A 21,492-nucleotide genomic window follows, 5' to 3' on the forward strand; every position below is an offset into this window, starting at 1 on the left:
GTCATGTTGCAGCCCAACGAAGGCTACCGCGCACCTCTGTTGACGCCGATCTACTGTCGCTGCTGCCTTCTCCATTATTTCTTCGGGGCGCTGGGACACACAGGTCGTGGTCTCCTCCGACTGTTGTGATCGTTGCCACCGAGAACAACTGTTCGTGGTCGCGCCAATGTGCCACGAGCAGTAGCCGCGATGCTACTGTTATGTTGTGGCCATTGTCGGCCACTTGTAGCAACTGACTTACCGTCAAAGAGGAAGAGAAGAGAGGTAATGTTGAGTTATGTTGGGGTTTTTAATCAGGGGCTAATAAATGCATTAACAACTGATGAACTTGGTTGATTCAGGTTCGGTGAAAGTTGTTTGATTAATTAGATAGCTAAACAAGTTTTATGAGATAATTAATCAGTGGTAACTAATTTAATGCTTAGTTAATAAATTGATGTAAGCTGGTATATGATTAAATGAAGGTTTAGATTAATTAATTAATATTGATTAATTAATCTATTAATAGTTAGAATAAATTGATTAGAACAAGATCATTATATATTGACAAATTAGTTGATTAGTAAAAGGTTGATTAATCGATGATTAAAATAATTCAATCGAAAGGTTAACCAATTGATGGATAGATTAATGAATGAATGTAATAATTAATCTATAGGGTGATAAACCAGTTTTATTATTCTAGTATTTAGATTGGCTTTGTATCATATACTTATAGGATTCAAGTTTGATGTGACCTTTGGACCTGAAGATGGTTAAGATATTCTACGCTTAAGGTGGGTAGATTTTACTTATCTTCTTGATAGTTTTGATTATAGTACATGATTATTTACTGCTATGTTTTGATGAGGTCGCAGATACTCGTTTACCTTAAGTCTGTCCTATATTACTTCTGAGTTTGATACCTTATTGGTTATCCTTATGTGTAGATCATTTGTTGATAGTTATGTAATTATGTTTAATATTCATGATCGTGTTTATAAATATGCATGATATTACCATACTGTAGTGTAGGACAATGGATATTCTATTAGACCCCTTAGTAGATGATTTGATTATGTGTTTATTGTTAGGATGATCATACTGTAGTATAGGATATCGAGCATCTTGCTAAACCTTCGTTTATTGTTTCATGCTGTATTGTAGGATATTGAGTATCCTAATAGACCCTTATTGTTATTTAGGCATATAACTTATGCTCGTGAATTTACGTTATAGTATGGTTATATATTTAGACTCGTGTCTATAGATCACTGATATTATAAGTAGTATAGTTGTATACTAGTGCGAGGGCATATATGTTAGTGAGATTATACCGACCTATACTTGATGGAAATCACTCCCTAGCAAAAGGGTAGTGTATTCCACTAAATTTTCCTCTTTGAATCAGCCCCTAGGATTTCTTGATATTGATTTTGTTGTTTATTATATCTGCGATGATTCCATTGAATTAGTCGAGATATTAATGCTAGGTGACTAGTAACTTGGGGGCTTGATTGTTTATTTTCAACCCATATATTAGTAGGATTATATCGTAATATAGGGTACCGATAGGGCTGTAAATGAACCAAGCGTTTGTGAACAAGCTTGGTGTTCAGCTTGGTGAGAGCTTGTTTATATTCGTTCAATATACATAAGATTAAGTAAGGGTATGGTGCCCTCTCTAATGCCTGGGAGTTTAGAGGTACGATGTATGACTCGAATGCTTTGGAGCTAGGTGACACGGTGTATGACCCGAATGCTTAGAGCTGGGTGACATGGTGTATGACCCGAATGCTTAGAGCTAGGAGGCATGGTGTATAACCCAAATGCTTGTGAGATGGGAGGCACAGTGTATGACCCGAATACCTTGGAGCTAGGCGGCATGGTGTATGACCCGAATGCTTGGGAGCTGGGAGGCACGGTGTATGACTCGAATGCCCTAGAGATGGGTAGCACAGTGTATGACCTGAATGCTTGAAAGCTGGGAGGCACGATGTATGACCCAAACGCCTTGGAGCTTATAAGCGGCACAGTGTATGACCTGAATTCCTTGGAGCTAAGCGGCACAGTGTATGACCCAAATGCCTGGGAGTTGGGAGGTACAGTGTGTGACCATAATGCCTGGGAGCTGGGAGGCACGATGTATGACCTAGATGCCTTGGAGCTGGGAGGCACGATGTATGACATGAATGCCTTAGGGTTGGGTGGCAAGGTGTATGACTCGAATGCCTTGGAGCTGCGAGATATAGTGTATGAACCGAATGCCTTGGAGATAGGTGACACAGTGTATGATATGAATACCTGGGAGCTGGAAGGCACGATGTATAACCTAAATGCCTTGGAGATGGGTGACACGGTATATGACCCGAATGCCTTGGAGATGGGTGGCACTGTGTATGACTCGAATGCCTTAGAGATGGGTGGCACGGTGTATAACCCGAATGCCTTAGAGATGGGTGGCATGTTATATGACCCAAATGCCTTTGAGCTTGGACTTTTTGTTGTGCTAAAAAACTAGGGATATATTTTGAATTGAACTTGTAAAAGTAAAGTTTCCAACCTTACCGGCCGAGTGAAGGAAGCGGATTAAAGTTGAGCCGATCGGCACTACCAATTGTGAACTGTCGATCGGGACTTAGTTTGAGCGTCAACTCTTCTTGCTATGTTCTCGAAGGGGACCCTCGAGAGGAAATCGAGGGTGATCTTTTATTCGCTTCTCTTGACTCCGCCAGTCGACGGAGTATCTTGGCATATTGATGGCATTCACACGTAGAATGATGATAGGATTGATGATAAGAGCAATATTGAGATATCCACTAGAGGCGTTCGGTAAAAGAGGTCTGAATGGCCTCAACGTGTGGTAATGCTCTCGCTTCTCAGACTGGCGGAAGATTCAGTCGAGGGTCTCTAGAGCGTACTAGAGGTGGTGGGGGGGTCCCTAATCGGCATGGTCGGTCGGAGCTGGGACAGTCACCTCCTTCTGTTGGGTGGCCTAGGCTTCCTCTACATTAATATATTTAACCATCTTCCTTAGCAGGTCATTGAAGTCCTTTGGTTGGCGTTCTAATGAGGGCTCGAAAGAATTCTCCTTTCAAAAGGCTGTGAGAGAAAGCACTTATTAATATTTTGGAAGTGGCGGATGGAACATTTAGCACCACTTGGTTGAATCGCTTGATGTATACTCGCAGAGATTCCTTGGTAGCTTGCTTGAGTGTGAATAGACTCAAGTTGGTCTTTTGATACCTCCTGTTGCTGGTAAAGTGGTGTAAGAAGACTTTTCTAAATTTCTTAAATCAAATAATAGATCTGGCTGGCGATCGAACCATCTTTGCACCGTGCCTGATAGAGTAGTCAGGAACACTCGACATTTTATTGCGTCGCTATATTGGTGCAGTAGAGCGGTGTTCTCGAATCTTCAGAGGTGATCCTCAGGATCAGTGTTACCTCCATATGCTAGTATTAGCCCTAGTACCAATTGTGAGATGATTGTAAAGAGCTATTTTTGTATCATATTTCATTATTAATAAAGACAAAGTTGATTATTATATTTATTTTAATTCAGTGTCAAATGAATAAGTATAATAATGTCCTAAATAGAAAGTTTTAATCTAGAATATATCAATTGGATGAATTGATAGTGAGATATTGTAGATATGCATAGAATACTACTCTTAAATATTCCTGGTCAAGCATTAATATGCAAGGACAATATTAATGCGTTGAGACTAGCATGTAGGTCAACGGATGACTTAATCTCACAAGTCATGGATATAAGATATCAGATTGACACATGAGTATATATTAGAGAATATATACTGAATGACCCGTTATGAGAATGTTTCATGGATCGTTATATGAGTGTCATAAATATTCTCATGTGACTATTAGTATGAATAGTCCTTAGACCTGAAGTCACTACGGTTCCCTACATAAAGAATTGTATACTTTGGTATTGACAAAGATCACCCGTAACAGGGTGGACCATAAAGTCGATCACTGGGTATGCAATAAGTTATGCGAAGGGATGTGAGTGATGTAGATGGGATCTATCCTTTCATATAACGGAAGTGATATCTGTAGACCCCTTGATTAGTAGGACACAAGAATGCATGGTCATGCTTAAATGAGTCAATATGCGATATTGAGCTTATTTTATTGAGTGTGTCTACTTAGAGATCAAGAAATACAAAGATTAATAAGAGGATGACACGGTCTATGCCTTATTGATCAATCTAGATATCAAGGATAGAGGGGCTGAGTCATAAAAGATAATAGTCATGGAAAGGTTAAATCAGATCTCGACATTCTCGTCACTTGGGTAGCAATGATGCCTTGGTAGATGTCACTCATTGCTTATGTATCTAAATGTTGATTTGGATACATTACCAATATTACGAGAACCTATTGGGTCACACACAAAGAATAAGCAAATGAAGATAGATTCATATGATGGATCATTGGATTAAATCTAATTCGAATTAGACTCATTGAGTTAGACTCAATTGGATCCAACTATTGGATTGAGTCCAATTTGAATTAGACTCATTGAGTCAATTGGATTGATGATTAATGAGTTAGACTCATTAAGTGATTTCATGAATTTGAATTCATGAAGAAAGAGGAGTGTACAACTTGAATTGCTCATGCATTGGATGCATTTGATTCATTGGATGAAGACAAATATTAATGGCAATTAAGGCAATTGACATTAAGGCATGGGGCAATTCCATGAATCTACAAAAAGGGATTTTTGGATTCATTTTCATGATGAGATTTTGGTGTTCTTTCTCTTCATCCTCTTCCTCTCTTCCACTTGGCCGAAACTCCCAAGAAGGGTTGCTAGCACAATCTTTGGTTGTTTCATTCTCCACTTTGTGAGTTTGTGAGACAAACGAGGCTTGTTTATGTGGATACCATAGAGGCGCGACCACTTGATCACGCTAAGATCCGCATCTAATGAAATGTTGCTATCGGGATTGCGAAGGACACGCAACAAAGGTATAACTCCCTCTCATGTAAATCTTAATAGTTAGTATATGGTTTCCTTTCGCATGGATCTTCTGGAGGAATTAGATGTTTTTCGTTGCGTTTTCGCGTGTTTAGCGCGCTAATTTCCTTACACCATACTCTCCAACCGACAAGGTCAAAAACGCTTAGGCAACTTTTCATCTAGTACCTCTTGAGAGAAAGACACACTAGGTTGTTCAGGGGATTCCCGGGTGGCAGGAGTTTTGTCTCGCCTAGGGTTCCTCTAGGGTGAATTCATTGCTGAGGAGCCTTGCAATCGCTCAATTTTTGTACAACACTCAGTAGGCGTTAAGAAAAATGCTCAGGGAATTCAAACAATTGTTTTTGCTTAGATCTTCTCTTTGGCCCATGATACTCCTCTACTGAGGCTATAGGTGTCTGATGTGGGTAAGAATCTGTGGCTTATTCTCGAGACAGTACTTGTGCCTTAGCATTTATAAAAAAAAAACTCCTATTCCTCCGGTGTCATGGCAATGTTGATATTTTTTCGACTATGTTCATCCTACATTCCGAAACAGGTGAATGTTTTTACAGACGACGTCAAATTTGATCATATCTAGAAGCTGAGAAGATGGGCGACCGATGAGGTTACAGGAGCATTAACAGAGGAAAGACTTCGAGTTGGGAGTTTATTCTAGGTGAATGTTGTCTCCTAGAGGAGATCCTACAGGCTCTAGGATCGAGCGAATGTAACTAGCAGTCGTGCCCAGAAGAGAAGAGTAACTGAGTCTGGAGGTCTGATCGAATCTGGGGTCGTGCGGATGTAGACTGGGAGCCACACCCAGGAGAGATGAGGAACTGAGTCTGGTGGTCCAACCGGCTATAGGTCCGATTTACTGTATGCTAAGAGACTTGCACAGGAGAAGTGGGAGTTGAGCCTTATATGTCCGGCCGGCTCTAGGGTTATCCAAGTTTATGTTGGAAGTCCTGTTCACGAGGACTGAGGAGCTAAGTCCCATAGATTTGGCTAGCTCTATGGTCGCCCAAGTTTATGCAGGAAGCCCGGTTCATAAGAGTGAGAAGCTGAGTCTCATAGGTTCGGCTGACTATATGGCCGCTCGGATTTATGTGGGAATAACTGTTTATGAGGAGTGAGTAGCTGAGTTCTGTAGGTCCGGTCGATTCTATCGTCATCCCAGTTTATACAGAAAGAACTGTTCATGAAGAATGAGGAGTTGAGTCCCGTACGTTTAGCCGACTCTATGATCAATCAAGTTTATACTAGAAGTTCTTCTAAGAGATTGTTCGTTTAAATACATACATCCTAATTTAACTGTCACTTTATTTTAATTTTAACCATTGTATTATCTTGAATATCAACATCACGTTAAACTTGTGGTCATTTATAATACGCCGTATCAAGATAGAAGGATTACGATTGTTCTGCGGGATTCTGGATTTGATTGAGGTCAACGAAGAGAAACGGAAGGAGATAATGGACGTTATGCCTGCTATGGCAATGCCACAGCTCGACTAGATTTTCATCTAAAAAAAGGATGGATTGGTTTTCTATTGGACGGATCTTTGAGCCGACGAGTGATTCGTGTCGGGAAATACAAACTATTTGAGGACGAAGGATAAGATTTTATGTATTTTTTTCCAAGAAAAAAATGAATTTAATTTTAATTGATATGCCACTTTTTGTTTTACTTATTGTACCGCAATTATAAAAAAATGATCGATCTCTTAAATAACACTTTCATTTATGGATGCTTCGTTGGTTCATAGACACTAGACTTCACTTATATTTTTCAAAGTCATTCTCGATTTGCTTAGACAAGCACCGACAACTTAGGCATATGGATTGTCTCATCATGTTGGGGCTCTCTAGCTTGAGGTCGTTCCCGGTGGTCCGTCTAAGAGTTTTTTTTTTTGAACTAATTCGCGTGCATTGAATTTGAATCACATGGGCATCGTATGGAGTTGGATTTGTTCATTCTTAGATTGCTTCGATAGGCGTTTGGATCTATCTCACCATGCTAGTGCTCTCTTATTCGAGGCCGGTTTACGGTGGTCCATCTGAAAAGTTCTTCCAACAAGCTCGCGAGCATTGAATTCGAATCACATGGGGTCATATGGAGTTGGACTACTCATGGTTAGCCTACCATGACGGGCATTTGAATTTGTCTCATCTTGATTGAGCTCTCTTCCTTATTTCAAGTCGGTTGATGGTGGTCCGTCCAAGAGCTTTTCCAAGTAGTTTGTTAACATTGAATTCAATTGTCACATGGGGTGGTCATATGGAGTTAGCCTACACAAGGTAGTTTACAGTGATGTCGACTCCATGTTCGATATGCTTTCCTACTTTGGGCATAGGGATCCTTTAAACACCTTAATCTAGCTATCCTTTGTTCCAAGAGAACCGTAAGCTCTTTTGTCCTCTCCATTATACAAGGACACTAAGTATAAACAATCGTACGCTTAGGTAAGTTTTGTTGCTCGGAGAGTTTTACCAATAAAAGAAAGTTAAAAATGGAGTTCGTTACATGCTTGTTCGCTCGCTCGCTCGCTAGAACGGTCACGAAATGGCCGTCTTATTTACGATTCAAACTCATAAAATTATGTGAAGGTGGCACGAATTGATAGATAGGTACATTATGGGTGTTAGGGCGAGGGAAAGGATGTAAAAGTGGCACAAGTTGATGGATGAGTATTACTCACTTTCAAGATATGGACTTTCGCTTAGCTCGAAGAGGAGTGGATTGTCTTGCTATCGCTAAGAAAATGGAATGAATATATAATGGTGTTTGTTGAGGTGGTCCAAACCCATCATATCTTTTTGAGCCATCGGAGGCCATGAGCAAAAAGACATTCAAAGTGGAGTGTTATGGGAAAGTCTAAAGTGCACTGTGCATCCAAGTTGAGTTCAGAGGTTGGGTAGCTTGGAGACAAGAGTACCATTGTTTGAGAGTGAGATCATCCCACTAGCTACTAATGTGAATGTCAACTCTACCATGAATGGAGCTTGTTATGACATTCGACCATGGCAGATTGAGACCGCTAAAGAAACTCTCAACTCTTTTAAGAGTGAGTTACTCTCGAGTCCCTCGCTAGCTTTAACTTCGTTCGACACTAGTCAGTTGTTGTTCAATCGACCAATACTGACTTCAATAGCTCTCGTCGAGGATTTAATTAATTTCTCAATTTTACAAAAAAAAAAATTAAAAAATTAAAAAATTAAAAAAAAAAAACAAAAACAAAAAGAATTAATTGTGAGCTGGAGCGGTGGACCGGATGGAAAGTAGCGGCGAATGGCTGGATGTGAACCAGGTAGGAGGAGGCAGTGGTCGGGTGAGTAGTGATGCTAGTGCTGGTGGAGACAGGACGTGGACCGTTCATCCCAATTAGTTAGGCTGAGAAGAGGACACAGCCGACATGTTCCGGTTGGGGTCGACCTCACCAGGCACTATATGCGGCCTGTCACTGTGCCGACTCTCTGTCGCCTCTCCGACGTACCGAATTAGCGACACCGCATCCATCCTCCCACTGTGACAGCGAAAGAAACAAGGAAACCAACATCCTCATTCCTTCCTCCTCCTCATCATCATCATCGTCTTCATCTTCGCCATTCAATCGCCTGCTCTTTTAATTTTGTTAATTTTCCCTCTGTAATTTACGCAAATTACGGCGGTAAAGAAAAAACAGAGTCCCCAGAGAAATGCATGCATGCATGCTACATCTTCCTTCGATTACAGATGAGATCCTAAGGATCGGAAGAGGACCGGCGCGCCGTGCTGCGGGTGAAGCAGCACCAGCGCGGTGGGCGCGTGGATGTAGGAGGGCGCGAGGCGGAAGGCGAAGCGGCGGAGGATGATGGCCAGGGTCAGCTTGGCCTCCAGCAGCGCCAGGTTCTGGCCGATGCACATCCGCGCGCCGAGGCCGAAGGGGATGAAGGCCGTGGGGTGGCGCGCCGCCCGGCTCGCCCCGTCCGCGAACCGCGCCGGGTTGAATTCCGCCGCGTCTTCCCCCCACAGCGCCGCGTCGTGGTGCACCGCCACGATGGGGATCAGCAGCTCCGTGCCGCGCGGGATCCGACGCCCTCCCAGCTTCACCTCCTCCTTCGCCCGCCGTATCGTCGCCACCGCCGGCGGGTACAGCCTCAGCGTCTCGTTCAGGATCATCCCCAGCTGCGGCGATGAGCAGCGATTAAATTTTACCCTTGAAATTCGTATGGATCAATACAATCGAAGAATTTGATTTTACCGTCTTAAGCTTGGCGAGCTGATCGCGGGAGGGGATGTCCAGTGGGCCGCACACGCAGAGAACCTCTGCTCGCGCGCGTTCCTGCCACTCTTGGTGCATGGATAGGAGCACCGTGGCCCACGTCAGAAGGCTAGAGGTGGTCTGCTTCCCGGCGAAAAAGAACGTCTTGCACTCCTCCACGATGTCCCGGACCGTAATCGGCGCAGCTGCAGAGCACGTCACCGCCGATGACGGCGTCGTCGGGGCGCGGAGTCGAGCACCTGGTCCGCTGGCCGCATTGATCATCAGGCCCAGCAAATCCTTCGCTTCGCCGGATGGCTGCTCCTTCCGCCGACCGATGAGCCGGATCAGACTTCTCTTGATCTCCTTCTCTAGCTTCCACGAGTCTGTGTTCTTCTTCGTCGGCAAAAATCTGGTTTTTAATAGTCGAAGTTAAAGCAAGAACAGAGTATAATTGGAATCGATTGACGAGACACGTATAAACAGATATACCTGTAGCCGGGGATGAAGACCTTGCGGAAGGCATCGGCGGCGAACTCCATTTGCTGGGACTGCAACCGGAAGATGGCCTTGCCGTCGTCGTAGCTCCTTCCGAACGCGGTGCGCGTGATGGCGTCCTCTGTAACGGTCTGGAACCATTCGGATACGTCAATCTCCACCTCCACGCCGGGAACCGCCGGCAGCTTCTCCGCCATATCCATTACAGTCCGGCCGATGAAAGGTATCAACAGCTGATCCACGCGTTGCTAATCAATCGGTCAGCCGACGCTAACTATAGGCATAAAAAACAGAGGCAGTCGAACGGTTAACAAATTACTTTGAGATTCTCAGAGTGAAAGGTCGGCGTGAGGATCTTCCGGTGGTGAGCCCATTTCTCGCCGCGCAGGCTCACCAGGCCCTCGCCCTCGAGCTGCCGAACCAGCGGGTGCGACTCGTAGCGCTCGAAGACGTCGGACCGAGAGAGGAATATCTCCCTGATGAGGTCGGGGTCGGCGACGGTGAGGCGCGCCGTGGGGCCGAACCATATCAGAAACGTGGAACCTGCAAGGAAAAAAAAACAGAGATTAAAGCAAAATCTCGTCGAAGAAACACACAGAGAAGGTCAATTGAAGCACCATAGATGTTCTTCCAATGGTGATAGAAAGGGAGAACTCGGGGGAGGATATTGTGAGAGGTCTGAGGCATCATCGGCTTAGAGGAGGCCTCCAGCGTCATGGAAACCATCTCCCTGAGGCAGCCGAGGAAGAAGCGGTACGGGGGGCCTCCTATGCCTTGCTCCGCGAATTGCTTCTCCAGCCTCTTCGGCCTCCACCACAACAACTCAAACATCTTCACCGCCATGCAAGCCACTGGAACCAGCGACAAACAGTACCACCATGACCACCACCCCAACAGCATGCCTCTTGATCCTTTGTTAATTTCTTCACAATCAACTCACAGAAAGAGAGAATTGTTGCGACAGCAGAGAGAGAGATGGATGTGAGAAAGGATAAGAGTGGCGGCTTATATAGGCAGAACAGGGGTTATAAAGGTCAACGAGGGGAGTTTTTTTCTCATCTGAAGTGGAAACGAATCGGACAAAATGGCTGCGCAGATCTTTTTGGAAGAGTAGAAGAAAGAAAGGGCAATGAGTCGTATCACACAACAAAAAGACAAGAATAGTCAAGGCAAGCAAATATAGGAAAAGGGCTAATCAGTGAGCAGAGGAGCTTCAAATAGAGGATAAAATGGAAGCATTTCATTGCAAACAAATTGATTTAGGATTCAGAAAGATATCACAAGATAAACAAGTAAATTGATTCAGCTTTGCAAGTTTAACATGCAAAATGATGAACAATAAGACAATTTCTTTGAATAGACAAGGATTTAAATCAAGACACTGAGATTGTAAGATTCAAATCTGTACATCATATGAGCATGGAAAGCCGAAGGTTGCATGGTTATAGATCTCTAGATGAAGTTACAAAAGGAGAAAGGTCAAACAAACAACACCTGGAGCCATATGTACAAGTAACTTTGAGAGGTTATTCTTGCAAAGAGATAAAAGGTTGATGAAAATGTGTCGATACATCTATGCCTTCATGGAAGAGATATCTTACCATGCTCAGGCAGCCCTGTGTCCAAATGGAAGCAGAGCATGGTAACAAGATGCCTAAGCACTCGATAAACTAAGGAGAATAACAAGATATTTATTTTCTTGATTACTTCTCTAAAATAATAACTTTTGCAGAGAAGATAAAAGACAACAGACCTGTCCGTTTGCCTTGTCACTAGAACCATGCATCATTGATAGTAGAGATACTTTTACGAATCCTAAAGTTGGATACATGCAAACATTCAATCACCTCAGTATTTGGCAGTGCATGCGAATCTAACTCAAGGAGAAAAAAATTAAAAACAATTGATGCTTACAGGTGCTACGTAAGGTTAGTTTATATATTAAAGGAGTTATATAACTACCTCTGCCCTTCTGCTTCCTGCAAAATAGCTGCACCACTTAATAACCTAAAAAGAAGAGCAAGATTTGATGTTGAATTAATTTACTACCGGCCCATAGATTGACATATGTATATTATAAAGAAGTTGTCAATCACTCCCATGGCTCTTTCCCATTAAAAAACAAGAGAAGATATTGTTCTTAATGCAACGCATTGGATCCTCCAGAGGAGTGAAAGGCTAGAGGAGGCAAGTAGTCGAGGAGAAGAAAAAAGAAAAACAGGAAGAGGATAGACGTGACAATTATTGGTGAAAAGATGGAGGTGATGGGTAGGGGCACATCTTGTGCGATGCTTATTTTGGTTGTACTTGTTGGAACACATATACTGCACAAGTTTGTCAGGATGTCCATGTCTTGTAATCTGCAACAATGAAAGATGTGTGCTTGAAGGTGCTCCATCTTTTCACAACAGGAGCTGGATTCCCCTCCCTTGTGAGATGCTCGTGACATGAACGTTAAAAACATGCATATGAATGCAACATGATGTCCAAGTGTGAATTTTAAACAAAACTTGTATGAAAGCATTGGACATTAGCATTCAGAAGTCTCGCTTGATCAGGAAAAGAAAAGAAAGAAAGGAGAAAAGGGAAGTGCAAAATATTTGAGTTCATGTACTACTAATCTGTTCAGAAAAGTTATGGAATAGTGTAATGGAAGAGTAGTCAGTCATTTAATCCAGATCAATACCCTCTGGCCTTCTAGCTAGGTTGCTAAATTAGCAAGTTGCCTTTGATAGGATTTCCTCACCTACATGCCTACAAGTACTGATAAGCCTTAGGCATTGCTCATAGTTTGATGTGCCTATTGATCCACAATCATTGAATAGCTGAAGGGGCAATCATTGCATCTGTAGTTATTAAGGGTAAAAATTAAAAGGGCGGCTTTTATTTTCAAAATTATCCAAAGGGATTTGAATTTTACCAAAGGAACACCTCATCACCTCTAATATGTTCATGATGCCCCTCTTTATGCGAGTTTATTAAGCACTAATATGTTAATTATGCCCCTCTTTAAGCTAGTTTATTAAAAAGTGAATAGTTTCATTGAAATTAGCTACTTTTGCCTTGAGGGAAAAGCCATCCTAAAAGTATTCACAAGTAGAGTTAGGAGGACTTTTCAGCTTTACTGAAACTCTTCACTTTGTTTGTTTCAGAATTTCAAATGAAAAATTACAATTACAGTTTCACTGAAATTGTCCACTTTTCAATAATTCAAACAAAGAGAAGCTGTGATGGGAATATCAGAGGTGATGGGAACACCCATTTTTTTTAAAGTAAAAAGTAAAGTGCATCTTGAGTGACATTTTTCCCAAGAATTAGCTTATAACCAAAACGCATCTAAATCTAAGGTCAGTTCATGATCCTGGATGGTAGCAAAATTTCAACTATTTATATAGAACCACAGATCAGATCCAAGAGAATAGGTTATAAGTAACAGACTGGAGTAATGTGGGCATTGATTTCTCTCAGTTAATTGTTCATGATCCCAAGGAAACGTGAACAACAGTATATATGATTGATCGAAATGTTCTTCAATTATTACTACTTGGTTTCTTCTTTTTGAAAGAGAATGCTATCCAGAATGCATATTATAATCTATGAAATACATGGAGGAAAATAAAGGGAAAATGGGCAAACTACAAGATTGTTCCAGCCTAATGGTGAAGCTAAAATACCAATGTAGTTATATAGCAACAAAAATACTCCAACATAGACAAAGAATACTCAACTGGATGAGTTGAACAAAGAGATAATTAATATTCTGAATGCATTTCTAGAAGTGTGGAAATGTATTCATCCAATTTCCATCTTTATCTTTAAAAATTTGAATTGCAGTGTCAAATTCAAAGATGGTTTAGGTGGTATACTTATCCTCCATGTCAGGTTCACTGTATTGAAGAGGAGTTTTGTCCAAGTAACTGATCCCTCAGGATATACACCATGCTTGAACAATACTATTCCACACTTAGGTTTATAATCGAACAGGTTGTTCAATAATTCTACCTGAACTAACCCATGCCAGTTTTGATGATCTACTACTCAGTGCTTGTAACACTGGATTGGCTGGTTAAACCAGAATTTGAAGGTCAAACTAATCCAGTTCTATAAGGGGAATGCATCAGGTTTTAAAAGCAATGCTGCCAGTAATTCTTTTATCAATCCAATACAAGCTGCAAGAACAAGCACCCAAACGGTTATATAAGCATAGAAAACAGTTTAAAAAATTCAACTTAAAATTCTTAAATGAATTGTAGAAAAAAAGTTCTATTTATTTATAGTGTGTGCTTTCAAGAGAACCTTACAATAGTTTCTTGATGACTTTTTCCAACCTGGCGAGTTGCAACTTCCTACAATGATTTTGACAGATTCATGTTCTTATAATAAAGATCTCAAAGCATAACAAGAAAAGTAAGCTGCTAAATAAGTCCAAAAAATGGCTGGTCCATAAACCTAACACTAAGAGGAGAGGAGACCACACCTTAATACCTTATCAAGACTGATGCAAGACAAGACATAAGGAGACCATATTAAGTTCACATACTTTTGGAGCATGATGATGATGATCATCATCATCATCATCGTAGTACTCTAAACTGAATGGTTTGTTTCAGGTCGATCCACTTTTGAGCGAGTAAGAAGGGCAAAAGTACAGGGACTCTGCAAGTGGCATTCTTCCAAGAAGGCAAGAACTATCTTCGATTCCTTACACAAGAACAACAAGTAAATATTTTTTTACTCCAAGTTCACGATGAGCAATATTTAGTTATACGAAAGTATCATTACTAGTTGCCAAAATTTATCACTCACAGTCCAACTCTAAGATGTAAATTCCAAATCAAAGAATTTATTGAAAGAGAACACTGAAAGATATTAGGACATCTAAAAATGCTTTAACTACCTGATGGAGATGTGCCAAACAGATGTCGTTATCTTGAATCTTTAACATTCAAATAATATCAAGAGAAGGAGCTAGCTATTGCATGTGGAGGTTGCCTCCGACCACCCGCCGACAATGGGGACCTCCAAAATCCCCACCATCTTTGTCTTCCATCCGCATCCTTGTAGCTATGCTGTCTCTTCTATTTAATGTTTTTGTCTGCGCCAGTATGGGGTGGGTTGGGTGAGCCCCTGTTCTGCGCCGTCTGGGTCATGCTCAATGGCCCCCCATCAGAGGCAAAGTTTAACATAAACACTACTTTGGAATTAAATACCTCCTCTGGTGATGATGCCGATGTCTTGCTAACGTGCTGCGGGATGAACACTTACTTGTCAAGGTGCGACTCATAGAGGAATTAGGACAAACAGGTTATCGGCGCGCGTTCGCAATCCCATCCACGGCCGATGGTGCGGTGCCGTGCGGTGCGTTGATCTCCACGAAGCAAGCGGTGGTGGATGAAGTAGGCGGGAGGGGAGGGCCCGCCGGCGACGTGTGGGCCGGAGCGGCAGCCGGGCAAAGCCTACGGAGGCGGGATGAAAGCATGTGCACTGGAGTTTGTTTGTAGTAGCGTTGTGCCGGCAGCGAGTGGTGGAGCGGCGACCGACCATGGAGTGGCGGAGGAAGCGGCGACGTCGATGGCCCTTTGTTGCAGGGCCACCATGGACTACGTCGTGTCAGTTCATTCAATTTGCACCACGTCTCTCTAATCATGACGACGGGCTTTGTTCAATAAGAATAAGACGGTGCGTGCATAAACAAATCAAACGCACGACAAAAGGCACACAAACTTGTATGCGCACCCTTTATGAGTAAAAATTGTTATTATGAAAATTGTCTGTTATGCCTTATAATCTTTTTTATCCTATATATTAAGTATTTTGTTCAAAAAACAATTTAATAATCATTAAAATAATAATTCTTTCATACTTGTTATTATCACTTTAACCACTCAAAAGTTATTTAAATATTTTTATAATTTCAGAGATTTAAATACTTACAAAAGTATTTTGAAAATGTTAAAATAAAAAAAAGTATATTCTTAATTTGATAAATCTAAAACTATGTAAAGCCCTACAAAAACTCTTTCATAGTTCAATCATAGTTTTATAATATATGATTTAAAAATTCTAATGTATGAAAAAGTTTTATAATAATAATAATATAAATCATAATGTATGATCCATCAATTGCATATTCAAAAACACATTGTAATTCAAGGTTCTTCTCTCCTTCTCGAGATTTTTTCCTTGTCTCCAAATCAAATTAATTAAAACCCTCTTCTTCATTTTCATGCCTATCTCATCAAACTTTTCTGTGAAAATTCTTCCCTCCTAAATATCTTCTCCCTTGCCAAACCACAAGGAAGCACACTCCTTAGAATCCTCTCCACCACAAAATCTTCTTTTTAAGTTTGTCACTGTAATTATTCAGGTGAAATTATTCAAAAAGAGCCCATGTGTAATAAATAGTTCACTTTTATTCAAAAAGAACCAATTTGATAAATTAGTTCTTCTAACATGGTTATTTATTGTTGGAGGAATGGATTTTCACACTAAACTGTTCACCTTTGATCATCTGCCCACATAAAAAATATACTTTATAGTTTATTCATATTGTTGTTTAGTGAATTATTTATGATGTTGCAATTGGATGATTGTTTGTATAATAGGGACAAATTAGTTTTCTACTTTTCTCCTAAAAGGAGAAAGAGACAACTTAGTACAAAATTATTTAGTTGTTGTAATTATTGGATCTATTATTCTTTTTTATATTCTAAATATATTCTTGCAATAGGATAGCTATTGATAATCAAGGATAGTGGCTTTTTCTCCCCAACACAAGAAATAATAGTTTTGTATGAAATTATTATTTTTTTTATCACAAGTCAAAATATGAAAAAATAATAATTAAAAGGTATTTTTTTTATTTTTTTATTATTTGAACATGCAATAATTTTTTTTGTTACCCTATTATATTAAAATAAATTATATATTTTTATTGAGTCTTCTTTTGATTCACACTGTAAAAAAATACACAATATCATGTATTTGTATTCTAATGAACTGGGGAAGCCCATTAATAAGTCGGCCTTGCGCAAGACCAATTATCCTAGCCCATATAAAGCCCACAAATTGATCATCTTCATCTATACAATCTGGACCGTCCAAACTTTCTGCTATAAGATTAGAAATAACATATGAACTGCCCCAGATTATGCGTTCCTCCTCTCGACCGAAAGAGAAGAAGGCGCAAACGGCTTCCTCCTCGTCGGAGATCTAAGCTTCGATCTCTCCGTTTACGCCCCCGATGACTTCGTCCTCCAATGATTTCTATACTGGGTAATCATCTAGCCCATCACTTTCTTGTTGAAACTGGAGTTCGCAGTTCGGTCATGGAGCTGATGAATTTGTTCACTTTTGTTTTGTTGAAGAGTTGGCGTTGTCAAGAGGCAAGACAGAGGGCCTCTGTTGAAGTTCCTAGTTCCTCTCATATACGCTCGAGTTCTTCCTCTCATTGTGTGTTTTTATTTCTTCGTCCTTGCTCTTTTGTTAGTGTTGATTGTTTTTTCTTCTAAATTCGGTGATGACATCATACAGTAGTTCGAATCGGTCCGAGGCACAAACCGGTGCTGAGGGAGAGGTTGTTCTTCGGCGCCTTGGCTGCTGCATTCGCTCACGGAGCATACTTGGTATATCCTTTTGGTCGCTACCATGAATGACGTTTGTTATTGATTTGGGTGTTCTTTGTTTCTTCTTCTGTCTTTGATTTTGTTTTTCGCAACTGAAATTTTTGTTTTTACCTTGTTTGTTTATAGGATAGGTATGTGATTCGTTAATATCTTTTAATTTCCAAACACGAATCAGTCTCAGTAAGAATTAGCACTGGAGGGATTTATAGGTCTCATATCAAATCTTTACTGCCTTGTTTATCCTTTCATCGTCTTCGCATGAGCATGTGGCCATTTCATCCATGTGAAAAAAAAAAAAAAGAAAAAAAAAAGAGAAGATAATTGGAAACATCGAAAGGCATGACAATTAGCATGGTACATGTATTATGATTCCTCAAGTTCACGATCAGGTATCTTATATTGGTTAGCACAAAGTAGATGAAAGGATATGCTCATTTCTTTTTTATCTCTGTCATAGATTTATCTGGTGCAGGTTGATTTGAATATGACTAGGTCTTACCCATTGTGGGTCTTTGCTGAAATGAAAAATAGAACGATTTATTATAAATGAGTAGCCCTATTTGGAGATTTATAGATAAAGTTATACTTTAGATATAGGAGGATTGGATTGCAAGTGAATTCTATATGAGAGAAGATGTGACCTCACCATGTTTTCAGATAGGAGAGCAAGTAAATGGAAGGAAGAAAAGAGCCAAAGAGATATGTGAGCAGTCTTGTTGAAAACTTAAATATAGAGGCTTATTGAAGTGATGTTCCAAATGCTACAAATAAGATCTTCACTTTATGTAAATTTGTCTCAGCTATCAAGTACTCAGTTGATTTTCACTAGTTGTCTTTTGTTTGACAGGAAGGAAAGTTAGGAGAGATGGTGAGGGAGAGACATAAAAAAGGAAAAAACAAAATCATGTTCACTTAGGTGGATAAAATATGAGGAGAAAAACATTTGTTTTTCTCTTTATAACAACCTTCTTCTCGGTTCCTGGCTGTAATCCATCGAACACATGCTTATTGCCTCTTGCTATCACCTTTGCCATGGTCACATTGTCTTTGCTCCTCACACCTTCATGCTATAGGGAGCCCCTCCTTTCATGCCGACATTGCTATCAGATGAAGGACTTTGTTGTAGCAATTAGTATTTGCCTGAGTTCATGTTGCCAATAGGATAGGAGTTTCTAAAGGACTTTTTTATATTCTAAATATTTAGATGTTGCCGCCATCATGTTGGCAGCAGCCTTATTTTCATTATTCACTTGCTCTAGCATGGAGGTCTAGACAATAGTTGTCAAAATTGTGATCTAAACCTTATGATTTTTAGGATCCTACCAAATTTGCATAAATGTATCCAAGAGCCAAGCATAATCTAAACTTGATTTGGATCTTGTGCGGTCATGATTTGATCCTGATCTACACTTCATGATCTTAGGATCCTACTAATTTTGCCTAAATGATCCAAGGTCCAAGCATGATCTAAACTTGATTTAGATCTCACACGGTCACTATTTGATCCTAATCTACACCCAATGATCTTAGGATCCTACCAAATTGCCTTATGATTCAAAAGATTAAATATTCATAATAAACACTAGATTTGAAGTTAATGCATATCGTAAATTGTTTCATCATCATTGTCAAGCCGTACTTGTTCCAACTATTTGGAGTCACTAATGAATCTTGTAGCTCTATGCAAAGAGATATCCCTATTAATATTTGAATTAATTAAACCATTTTTATTGTATTATTTAATGTTTTCTTTGGTTCTCTAGCCACTCATACCCTTCCACTCTGATAGATTTGACTCTTCTACATGTAGAAGTTGGTTTTGAATATGTTTATACTATCTTAACCTATTGTTCTCGAATATTTTTTTATTTATTATTTATATTAATTTCACGCATTTGTACTAATGGTAAGTTGTAGCATACCGTTATAAAATCTTCTTTTTAGCATGAGGACTTGATTATTACATAAGATCCCAGAAACTCCTCTTTGTTTAGACTACCAATTACTTATCCTTGTAATTATATATATTCATCAGTATCCGCTTTCATTGAATAACTGATAAATTGTAAATGTTAAATATGATTTTAAAAATTATTATTATTTATTAATATCTCATGGTCCTACAATTCATTTCTGCAATAAATGTTGCGGCCATGGTGCTTCAGTGGCTGCTTGCTAGCTTCGACATCCTCCATCATCTCAAAGCAACCCATCTGAAGGAAAGAGGGGCAAACATGTCACTTATGTCTCTCTTGACTTTTCTTTTGTTTGAGATTGGTAAGAAAATGATTCATTTATTTCTTTCTCACTTTTCTTTTTCTACAAGTAAACATCAACTTTTAGATTATCTTCCTTGTTTTTTCTCTCCAAGTAAATAAGCTCAAGTAAATGCTAAGAAAGAAACAGCAAAGAGAGTAGTCAAAGCAATATGTGGAAGCATATTCATGGAGGATGCTTTTGCCCAAAAGGCTTTAAATTTGAAGCGAGATGATCCAAATGCTACATTATGGGATTTTCACCCTGTACAAATCTTCATTTATTAAATTTATTTCCCCTTTCTGTTTTTTACTGTAGGAGATAGTAAATTAGGAGAGAAGATGGAGGGAAAAAAATTGAAGGGGAGAGAATTTTTTTTTCCGGTCATTTGGGAGGATAGAAGGATGAGGACAAAAGGTTTCATATTTTTTTCTCATTTATCACTTCCAATCCTACCTGTTATCCTCAAATACAAGCTACTAACCGAAAAGGCCAAACTTTGTCATTTTTTTACCGTTTAATGACAGACTTTTTCTAACTTAAATAACTGTTTCCTCCATCTGTTTGTACTTGTTCTTCAATAATATGATTTATTACTGAACAACATAGTATTTAATCACCAACCTTGCTTTTTCTCTTCAGCATAGGTTAGATACAAAAACTTAGCATAATAACTGGAAAAAAAAGTGGCAATAAATGCTTGGTGCCAACAAGGGATAATACAAAGATGATATGGGTAAATTTCTTAAGTTAGACAAGTGTTAAAAGCAATTAGGATTAATGATATATGTAGGGATAGAATCAGACCAGACCTTATTTTTATAAAAACATTGTCTTGCACATAACTCAATGCCAAAAAAAAACTCCATGTGGGTTTACTAGGACTAAGTTTCTTTGTCTCAGAATTATAGCTTGATATTCTTAGCGCAGACCTAGCTAAGCTAGCCGGTAACTGGTATTGGCTTGGGGTAGAAATTGCCAAAGTATGTAGCTAGTTGGGTAGACATTTTGTCGAAATATATACTGGTTGATTTGATCCAAGCGCAGTTATATCTCATCATATATAATGGTCATACCAATTCCCTAGTGGTGTCATAGATATATATTCCATGATAGGGGCACCCGAATATTGCTGCAAGTATACCTATCAGAACTTAAAAGACTCTCGAAAGACTGCATTGTATTGTAGCAGTTACTCCACGTGGAATATCTAATAATGTAATAGAGAAGTGAGCATCATCTAATTTCCTGGTACTCATGGCACCTTTTAAAACTGAACAATTTCCTCAGGTTCTCTTAGATTGTCTGATTATCTATTATTATTTTTACTTAGAGAAAAGACATCTCTCTGCCTGTCTTTTCTATAATGATTTTCTCTTTTTCTGCAAATAATAATTAGGTTTTCTTTTTAGCTTATCCTTATTCCCTTTGATCACTATGTCTGTAATTATCTGTTTTTCCATTTACTCTTATGCTAAGCTTTTGTTTTCAAACCAGTAAACATGGCATGAATGTAGTTTGACTTACCAATATGCATACTTTTTGTTAGTATATATATTCCTTTTATTCAACGATAAATATATTTGGTTCCTTGATAATGCTTCACTGACTGATTTATACTACATAGAAAGCAAGTGAATTGATTAATCGGTGTAAGTTGAATATAGGATGTCAACTAAAAAAACAACAATCATTCAATAAATCATAGATGATAATAAGATAATATGCCAGCATCAACATCTAGTAGAGGGGTATTGGAGACCATTCTCGTTGCTGCCTCAAAAGAACACAAAACAAAAACTTTTAGTAAATAACCAAATTATAGAGGTGGAGATCAAGAGGTTGCAACACTAAAGCAAAAATAACAAAATAGAGAAATAAAGGGAAATATCACCCGCAT

The 21,492-nt window shown here is 39.5% G+C and overlaps 1 protein-coding gene and 1 long non-coding RNA gene across 4 annotated transcripts; one reads left to right on the forward strand and one right to left on the reverse strand.

The window, feature by feature from the left end:
* Positions 1–8,593: 8,593 nt before the first annotated feature.
* Positions 8,594–14,782, reverse strand: LOC122015402 (cytochrome P450 734A6-like). Of its 2 annotated transcripts, none has more exons than XM_042572271.1 (6): positions 14,609–14,782; positions 10,329–14,412; positions 10,031–10,254; positions 9,706–9,944; positions 9,214–9,625; positions 8,594–9,137 (listed from the first exon to the last, which is right to left on the reverse strand). In XM_042572271.1, exons 2-6 carry the CDS (start codon positions 10,609–10,611, stop codon positions 8,700–8,702), a joined length of 1,596 nt encoding a protein of 531 aa, XP_042428205.1. In that variant the 5' UTR covers positions 10,612–14,412; positions 14,609–14,782; the 3' UTR covers positions 8,594–8,699. The 2 variants fall into 2 exon arrangements, with proteins under 2 accessions (XP_042428205.1, XP_042428204.1); XM_042572270.1 differs by having other exon boundaries at positions 9,706–9,959.
* A 2,074-nt stretch (positions 14,783–16,856) lies between these two features.
* Positions 16,857–20,042, forward strand: LOC122015471. Of its 2 annotated transcripts, XR_006120907.1 has the most exons (5): positions 16,857–16,986; positions 17,079–17,163; positions 17,245–17,336; positions 19,502–19,613; positions 19,708–20,042. It is a non-coding gene; the product is annotated as an uncharacterized LOC122015471 (long non-coding RNA). The 2 variants fall into 2 exon arrangements; XR_006120905.1 differs by having other exon boundaries at positions 19,502–20,042.
* The last annotated feature ends 1,450 nt before the right edge of the window (positions 20,043–21,492 follow it).

This window comes from Zingiber officinale, chromosome 8B (genome assembly GCF_018446385.1).
Source record: "Zingiber officinale cultivar Zhangliang chromosome 8B, Zo_v1.1, whole genome shotgun sequence".
Taxonomy (NCBI): Eukaryota; Viridiplantae; Streptophyta; class Magnoliopsida; order Zingiberales; family Zingiberaceae; genus Zingiber; species Zingiber officinale.